We start from the raw sequence: 9,608 nt of genomic DNA on the forward strand, positions 1-9,608 counted from the left end.
CTTGGCTTTGTTCTGGCAGGAGGAGATATAGGGTGTCTGCTGCCCCTGCTTATGCCACGTATTAAATCAGGTCCGCCACGCTGGATGCTGGGCTTGGGGATAGCATTCCTCCTAGAGAGGCTGCTGGGGGTGAGAAGTCCAGGCACTCCTACACGGAGCCTTTGGGGTCTGGGAACTGCAAACGTTAGGAAAAAATGGATCAGAGATTTCAGTGACTCTTACTACTGTGCTAGAGATGGGGGCAAAATTCAGGAGTGGGCCTTTGGTTTGGGACAATGAAGGCTCAAACTGCTCACCCAAGCTGTTCCACCATGTGGAGGTGTATCTATAGGGATAACATGAAATCCACTGGGATGGGTGTTTAGGAAATGATTTTCCTCTTCTTGCTGAGCCTCAAGAGAAGATTGAAGGGGCCTGGACTCTGGTTAAGGTAGACATGATCAGAGATCTCTGCCTCTGGGGAGAGTCTGGTCGGCCCCAGCCACACAACAGCAGGCTGAGTCCTATAGCAGGACAGGCAGACCCTAAGGGAGGCTCTAGAGGGCTTGGCTTTAGGATGTAGTAGGCCGTGATATCCAGGGATCTGTATTTAAGGGTTTTTTTTTCTGTGTTGTAATTGTTTTCTGTCATCTCTGAGTCTTTGGCAAAGTTTGTTTGACAGCACAGCCACATTTGAGCTGTGCTTTGGGGGAATTAAGGTATGATATTGTGCCAGTCCTTTCCTATTAATTGCAGGAAACTACATTTCCCAGGCTCCTTTGTCAATGGTTTCCTGTTAGGTCCAGCCAATGGGAGGCACTGGAGGACGGCCGGCGAGCTGGAGGAGAGAAGTCAGGGTATTTCTCCCCTTCTTCCTCAGCTCTGAGTGGCATCCCCTGCAATGGCTGTGTCTCCTCTGGAGCTGCAGCTGCCTCCAGCCAGGCAGCTGCCACCATTTCTCTGTCAGGTGGCCTGGGCTCTGATAACAACATCTCCTCCTATTTTCCCCTTTAGCTCAAAGGACAGAGCAGCTGCCTGCTGTGGTGACTCTCTGGGCTGCTTCCCATCCATGATTGGATTCTCAGCTCTTCCATCACCTGGGTAACCAGTTCCCCTTTGTGAGAGTCTCTTGGTTTGAAAGACTCAATAGGTTTCTGTGTTCCTGAATGGACTATGATGGATGTGGGGCCTTTGATGACTTTTGGGACAAAGGGGCGTGGGGAGATCAGGGCCAGAGAGGTTACAAAATGCCAAGAAGGGCCCGTCGGGAGAGGTGCAGTCGCTGGAGCAAGCTGGGCTGGCTGGCCGAGAGGACAAGCTGCAACCCAGCTTGTCTGGGTCTGTGGAACACGAGGTCTTCCTTGGGGACTCTCAGAAGCACCTGGAGGAAGGAACCTATGAAAGAACTGGGCCCCCAATGTCATGAGGAACTATGATTGTGGGACTATTAATGACAAGGAAGACACCTGGATTATTTTTATTTATTTATTTATTTATTTAGGCTGCATTGGGTCTTTGTTGCTGCGCGTGGGTTTTCTCTAGTTGTGGCGAGCGGGGGCTACTCTTTGTTACAGTGCGTGGGCTTCTCATTGCGGTGGCTTCTCTTGTTTTGGAGCACGGGCTCTAGGCGTGCGGGCTTCAGTAGTTGTGGCACGCAGGCTCGGTAGTTGTGGCTCGTGGGCTCTAGAGCGCAGGCTCGGTAGTTGTGGCACACGGGCTTAGTTGCTCCACGGCATGTGGGATCTTCCCAGACCAGGGCTTGAACCTGTGTCCCCTGCATTGGCAGACGGATTCTTAACCACTGCGCCACCAGGGAAGCCCCTGACATCTGGATTATTGAAGAACTTGGGAACATCCAGATATCATTTCTAACAGTAAAAAGAATAAAAGTAAAAGGGAACAGCATCCATGTCTGACAATAGGGGTTTGGTTAAATGCATAATGGTAAGTGCATCCAATGCAAGGCGAATGCAGCCTTCAAAATAACCCTGGAGAAAACTGTTTTGTGGCCTGGTAAAGAGTCACCATATTTTGTTAAATGAAAAGAAGCATGGGGAATTCCCTGGAGGTCCAGCAGTGGTTAGGACCCCGCGCTTTCACTGCTAAGGGAACTGGTCGGGGAACTAAGAAGCATGGCACAAACTATGTACGGTACAGGCTCGTTAAAACACATACACACGTAGAGAAAAATGTCTGAAGGATATATGTGAAAATATTCATGGAATTATCTCTGGGTGGTAGTAGAATTAAAGGTATTTTTATTTTCCTTCCTTTGCTCATCTGCATTTTCTAAAGTTCTTACAGGAAATGTATTATTTTATACTAAGGAAGAGTAAGGTGACTACACAAGATAAGTACACTGAACAAGTGCCTTTATCTGAGCTGGACCCATCTCTGGGGATGCCATTTCTTCTCCCTCAGCCAGAGTCCCTCTTCTTCAAAGCCAGCTGGGATGATTTCTCCTCCTGCAAGATGCTCATGACAACTCCAGCCCACCACAGATTCACTCAAAAAAATCCTTCTAGAAGATGTGGTACATATATACAATGGAATATTACTCAGCTATAAAAAAGAATGAAATAATGCCATTTGCAGCAACATGGATGGATCTAGACATCATCACGCTAAGTGAAGTAAGTCAGACAAAGACAAATATATGATATCACTTATATGTGGAATCTAAAAAAATGTTATTTACAAAACAGAAACAGACTCACAGACTTAGAAAACAAACGTATGGTTACCAAAGGGGAAAGGTGGGAGTAGGGATAAATTAGGAGTTTGGGATTGGCATATACACACTACTATGTATAAAATAGATGATCAACAGGGACCTACTGTATAGCACAGGGAATGCTATTCAATACTCCGTAGTGACCTGTATGGGAGGGGAATCTGAAAAAGAATAGATATATGTATATGTATAGCTAAATCACTTTGCTGTACACCTGAAACTAACACAGCATTGTAAATTAACTATATCCCAATATAAAAGAAATATTTAAAAAATCCTTCTAGAGCTCTGGTCTGCTGTGCACTTGGCACTGTCCGATATTTTTCTTCAGTTATGCTCACGTTTATGACTGGAAAGAAGAGACTTGGGTGGGGGCAATGTGTGGCGCCAGTACCGTCTGCAAGCATCGGAGGGGCAGCTGCATGGAGAAGGGTCGAGCCCATTTTTGTGTAGCTACCCCTAAACAGGAAAACCAGGGTGGGTAGTAAGAGGACATATTAAGGAGGCAAATTTCTTTTCTTTTCTTTTCTTTTTTTTAAAGATTTTTTGATGTGGACCATTTTTAAAGTCTTTATTGAATTTGTTACAATACTGGTTCTGTTTTATGATTTGGTTTTTTGGCCGCGAGGCATGTGGGATCCTAACCCCCCGACCGAGGATCAAACCTGCACCCCCTGCATTGGAAGGTGAAGTCTTAACCACTTGACAGCCAGGGAAGTCCCGCAAGTTTCTTTTGATTTAAGGAAACAGCTCTCCCTGCGAAGGTGGGCTGCCTTTAGGATGGGCTGCTCTTGGTTGCGGGGCGTATTCAGTGAGAAACTGTGACCAATGGTAGATGTTCCCTGGATAACCTCATAACCTCATTTATGGTCATAAATGTCTCCTTAGAAGTTTGAGTTGGTGGTAGTTTCTGAGGCCAAATTCCAAGGATGGGGGAAGTAAGGCATTGCAACCTGCAGTTTAGGCTTTGAGGCTGGATTAGAGCTATTTAGAGGAGGCATATCCCATGAAAGGGCCTGGAACTCAAAGATGGGATTTGGAGTGGGGGATTCTGAGCCCCTGTTGGAATCTGGCTTCCACGACATCCATTTAGTGTCCAGAGAAGCCAAGGCTTGGAGTGGGGTGGGATATGTCGAGCAACACCCAAGAATGGATGGAACTCACCCTGGAGGGACCGGCTCCTGGAGAGGGGCCTCCCACCCCTTGCTGATGGTTTTTCCCACCAGGACAGTGTACTCTGAGGCATTCTTGCCTTGGGATCCCCACCTTCTTCTCCTAACCCACTTAAAGAGGCAGTAAGGGGAAAAACAGACTGTTGATAATGTATAAATTGCAGTCACATGCCTGCATCCTATATCATCATAAGCCAAGGGGTGGGGTACCCTGGGCTGGAACAGCTCCTGGCGCCAACCAGTATCTCTTGAGTAATTGATTCATGGAACTGACTCACTCATTTAGATAGAGTATAACTTCTAGTGTTTTTTTTAACCCCCTCAAACTCCCATCGCTTTAGCCTAATTTTGTGCACACAGGAATGAGTCTCCCACTTCTGCCCCCTCCCTCACCATTTCACTCACTGGGCAGCACTCATACCCCCTTGGAGCAGACGCTGGGTTGAGGGAGGACAGTCATCCACATGTGACAGGATTTGGGATCTGGGATAGAATCTAATGCAAGATCTCTGGCTGCTTTATATGTAAGTCAGCCACAGCCAGCCCCTTACTGACTCCAATTCATATACCAATTCACTCATTCATTCCTTCGTTCACTTATTTAATATCAAGTTTCCACCCTGTGCCAGATGCTGGTACCGGGAAGAAAACAGTCCCTTCCCTAAAGGAGTTCTCAGGATGTAACATCCATTACCCCAACGCTGCCCATTCTCAGCGGCCCTGAGCACTGTTCTTTTAAGAACCTGTGCAATTGGCAGCCCTGCCATCCCACCACTGTCCCGAAGCTGGCAGCACACAGGCAAAGAGGAGCTCAAAAGGTGAGGTGGGCAGGATGGAGGCCCTTGGGGATCACCTGGAGAGGAAGTTCTGCCCTGGTTTCTGGAAAGGACCTACTGCACACCCATTCAAGGGGGCAGATGCCCCAACCTGACTACAAGCTGCAATATGCATGAAATGTGAATTGGCAAGGATATTTGGTCATGAGTAATAGAAGGCTCTGGAAGTTGGCTTAAAACTAGGATGCAGGGAAGCCGAGGACAGGGCTGCAGCTGGGCCTCAGGAATGGACTGGATCCAGTCCATTTCTCGTCCTGGAAGCTCATGTGGAGGTCCCATTCTCGTCTTTGTACCCTGAGCTTTCCTGTTCTTTGGAGTGGGAAATAGTGTCAGAGCAGGTTGGAACTTACTTATTCCAGGCCAAGCCAGCCAGGAAGACATCTGAATGCCAGGGAAAGGGACTTGTTGCATCAGCTCATCTTGGGTCTAGAACCTGCCCTGGCATTAGTAAATGAAGACAATCTGCAAGCACAGTTCTGGGCAGGGTGAAAATTAACAGAAACCTCATTTTTTTTTTTTTTGTGGTAATTTAGTTTTGTTTTTATTTTTCAATAAAGTTACTATTAGCTACACAGTCTTGCCTGAAATTAACTGTTCAGGGTTAACAAATGGATTTTTCTATTGAATTTATAAAACATTTAGCTTTGTAAGAAACAAATTTTTATCTTTTTCTTCATTACTTACTAATACACAGCATTCAAAGATAATAAAGCTGTCTTAAGATTTCAAATCTGAGAAGTCTATGGCAAGAGTTTAAAGAAGTACGTTAGTCAAAGTGTACTTTAAATATGAATACACACATATTCCATAGCCCAAATGTACTTAACATGAACGTTAGCCTTTCTTTTTGATAATTTTCCCCCTACAACACGGTCTGACTCAGCAGAACAGTGGTTCTCAACTGTGGGTGACACTGTGCTCGAGGAGACATTTGGCATCTGGTGTCACTGGGGCTGCCATGGGGGGAGGGGTGCCAACAGCAATTTTTTATGTAGAACCTGGGGATGTTGCTAAATCCTACAACACAAAGGATGAGCCCCCAAAAGAATTATCCAACCCAAACATCAGCAGTGCCAAGGTTAAAATACCCTGTTGTAGAGTATGACCCAACTGACCCAAGTTCCATTTTACAAATAGCCTGTCTGTTCCCAGTAACTCTGAAAACCACAGACTTTGCTTATCAGCAACGATTATTTAAACGACTTAACCTAGCCAATGTCATTACCAAAAACAATGTTTGACTTTAAGTATCAAAATACTTCCAGAATGATTAAAACACAAAATTAACAATGACAGAAATCAGGATATATACCATTTAATTCCCTTGAATCTGGTCTATATTAATCTCAATCTGAAAAGTTAATTTGAACTGTTTTGAAGTAGATAAGCAAATAGTTTCCATTGCATATTTTTCTGGACTATGATAAAAATTTAAAGATATGTCAAGCACCTGGCAAAGAGCAAAGTGCTCTACAAGTCTTCTGAAAATGTTTATCACAATATATAAAAAAATGAAGAACTTCACTTATTTGTTCAAATTTGTCATAACCATGTGTTTAGATAGGTTAAATTAAGTTTATTTGCTCTTTTTATAATAATCTCATAAATATTTTTAACAAATTGCAGTTAACATATATGGGTTGTATGACACAAATCAAGAATTCTCTTCCACACAAATTATGGTTGTAAAGTATCAATATTTCCAATGAGAGTTCTAATGGGGAACCGGGTTTTTTAAAAATTCATCTTAAGTTTACTAAGTAGAGAAATTCTTTAGTACTTCAGTAATCATTCGTCTCCACATCTACATTCTGTGTATTTTCTCATGGTCAACAAACTGATTCAAATGATTTAAGTTATCCCACCACCTAAAGAGAAAAGTCTCGGCAATAATTTGAAATCACGGAGTTATCTTAATTTCACCATGGGCTGCCTTTTCCAGAAGTTCTTCTAGTTCTTCCTTTGATACGTAACAATAGCTTTTAATCTCATTGGGATCTGGATTCAAGGTCACGTTCTTCTTCACAAACAAAATGTAATCAATTTCATGTTCTCCCCAGATACCATCAGATTGAGCCTTGTAATGAATTCGTGTTAGATAATTAATTTCTTCTGGAGGAACCTCTTCCATGGGAATTCCCAATTCGGCCTTTAAACGCCTCTGTGCTGCTCGCCTTACTCCAATTGCATTGTTTTCTTCAAGCTCTAGTGGATTATTTAAGGGATGACTACAGCAAGTATTCGTAAAACAACCTGGAAAGGTAATTTTAGCGTCTGATCTCTGCTGCAGAAGGAGCTTATTTTCAATGTTGAATAAGAAAGCACTAAAAGCTCGATGCAATAATCCTCTCTCGATGTTCTCGTTCAGATGGCAGTTCTTCTTGGTCTCCGCCCCGATCCTCCGGTCGTTCTCGTCGATGAGGATGCACATCTCCGCCAAGAGCTGCACTTGCCGCTCGTCCAGCTCGTCAGTGCTCACCTCGGGCATCGCGGCCCAGCCTGCGCGCCGACCCGGGGACTTCAGAAGACGACCAGCCGGAGGACGACACTCAGAAACCTCATTTAAGATGGAGTTGGGAGGACTGAAGGGAGAACTCTCAAGCTCTACACTCGCTGTCAATTGCAGGCTCAACAGAAAGAGACATACCTTTGCATCTCCAACAGGAAGAGGGTTACTATTTTACTACCCAGCAGGAGGAGGAATTTCTCTTTGCCTGGCAACAGCCTAGCCAATAAGAGACTGTTGTAACTCAGCCAATGAAAAGCACTACACTTCGAACTCCCAGTTTCCTCCAATAGACTCTGTGTTTATAATGGCCCCTCCCAACTAACCTCTTTTCCACTATAAAGGAACATTCCTCTCCTTGTTCTCTGGACTTGTCTGTGGTTCACCATAGGTTGCATGTCCCTAATTGCAATTCTTTGCTGTTCCTGAATAAACCCGTTTTGCTGGTAAAATAACAGGCTGTTTTATTTTTTTTAGGTCTTCAGCTGTTACCTTGTGGGAGAATTGGTGGGACCTGGGAGACCCTCCCCAGTAGAGATCTACTGGAATGAGTTTGGGTTGCAAGGCCGCCACATAGGATTTTCTGTATCCTTCCATGGACCATTGTTGCAATAGGGTGAGCTGCCAGGGTGGTAGGTACAGCTCTGGCTTCATTGTAGCACCCTTCTCATGTACTCAGCTTGATGGATTCCAACTGCAAGTCCCTGCAGCTCCCTGGGAGGGAGTGGCTCTCTACACAGGACTGATGGGAGGTGGTGGATAAACCTCTCAGCTCCTGTCCCTGGCAGGGGAACAAACCTGGAGGGTCCAACACTGAACTCCCAAAGCTCCCTAGGAGGACTGAATCCTAGTTGCCCAGAGCCATGACCTGTTTGATTATGCATCTGGACTGGCTGCCTCCCCTCCCTCTCTTCCCGCTCCCCTGTTGATGCTTTCTGGAATCGCTGCACTGCCTTATACCCCCCAGTCCTCGCCTCTGGGTCTGCTGCTGGGCACCCAACCCAAGACCCTGTAGTCTCAACAGCGAGAAGGAGGTGAGAAACCTTTGAGAAATAAGAGCACACGCTCTTCCATTCGATTTTGCCTTTTTCTCTAAAAATAGAGCTCTTTATTTATAGAGCTCTTTATTTAAAACAGTTTAGGGTAGGCCCCAACAAACATTAGGAAATTATCTAAATATGACATAAACATAAAATAAAATGAGATGTCTAAATATGACATAAACATAAAATAAAATTAGATGTCTAAATATGACATAAACAAAATAAAATTAGATGTCTAAATATGACATAAACATAAAATAAAATTAGAAATAACTACAAATATCTTAGAACAATATATAATCTTCTCATTACCCTAAAGAATGCGAATGTTGCTTTCATCCAGGCATCACCCGCTCTGCCCCTGACATCTTTCATGCATGGCCCTGGAGTTTCCACTATGCAGTTCCTGGCTGCTGGGGACGTGAAAGGGCTTTGTAAACAGTTCAGTGCTGAGCACACCTGACAAATGATAATATTGAATAGCATGCTCTTTCCTAAAGCTGCCCACAGTTTTTTGTTTATGACTTAATGACCATAAAGGAGCTGGAGTTTAGAATTAATAGAAAGCTCAGCCTCTGTCAGAAATTAAACTTTGAAAAAATGCTTAAGAAACACACAAGTTTTCAGAACAGAGATAAAGCGGTTCCTTCACACAAGCCTAAGACAATAGTGAGGATAGCTTTTAGTTATTTGGAATTTACTTCCACGAAGCAGCTCGGCTGGTTCCAGAAAGGACGCTGGGCTTGGTCTGGGTATTTTCCTAGGAACTGGCCCTGAGCCCCAGCCTTCCCCAGCTCCATGGTTCCAGTTTGTTCTTCCTCTTCTGTGCTCAATCATGGATGTAGACAAGCCTCATTGCAGGGAAACCCTTGCAGAAATGCATGTATGTGTGTGAGTCCCAGGAGTGGTGAAGGTCTCCTGCCAGCCTCGTGCCTCTTGGAAACCCTTGCCGAGACCTCGGTACTGTTTACATGGCCAAGGGAACAGGGGTTGGCCCAGCTGGCCAGAGACCGACAATCTCACCCTCAGAGACGTACACAGTAAGTCAACATTTTAGCTTCCTTGTTTGAAACAAAAGACAGGTGTTCAATTTAAAAAGGGGTTTGCGGGCTTCCCTGGTGGCGCAGTGGTTGAGAATCTGCCTGCCAATGCAGGGGACGCGGGTTCGAGCCTTGGTCTGGGAAGATCCCACATGCCGCGGAGCTACTAGGCCCATGAGCCACAGTTACTGAGCCTGCGCGTCTGGAGCCTGTGCCCCACAACAAGAGAGGCCGCGACAGTGAGAGGCCCGCGCACCGCGATGAAGAGTGGCCCCCGCTCGCCGCAACTAGAGAAAGC

The 9,608-nt window shown here is 45.1% G+C and overlaps 1 protein-coding gene across 1 annotated transcript; it reads right to left on the reverse strand.

Moving 5' to 3' along the window:
• Positions 1 to 5,264: 5,264 nt before the first annotated feature.
• LOC102998418 (isopentenyl-diphosphate Delta-isomerase 1-like) lies at positions 5,265 to 7,339 on the reverse strand. The gene has a single exon (XM_057531632.1). The coding sequence runs from the start codon at positions 7,207 to 7,209 to the stop codon at positions 6,622 to 6,624; it is 588 nt and encodes a 195-aa protein (XP_057387615.1). The 5' UTR covers positions 7,210 to 7,339; the 3' UTR covers positions 5,265 to 6,621.
• Between the last annotated feature and the right edge of the window lie 2,269 nt (positions 7,340 to 9,608).

Source organism: Balaenoptera acutorostrata, chromosome 1, assembly GCF_949987535.1.
Source record: "Balaenoptera acutorostrata chromosome 1, mBalAcu1.1, whole genome shotgun sequence".
Lineage (NCBI taxonomy): Eukaryota > Metazoa > Chordata > Mammalia > Artiodactyla > Balaenopteridae > Balaenoptera > Balaenoptera acutorostrata.

Coding starts and splice junctions, on each gene's coding strand:
- LOC102998418 (XM_057531632.1), bottom strand. CDS start 7,209: ATGCCCGAGGTGAGCACTGACGAGCTGGACGAGCGGCAAGTGCAGCTC.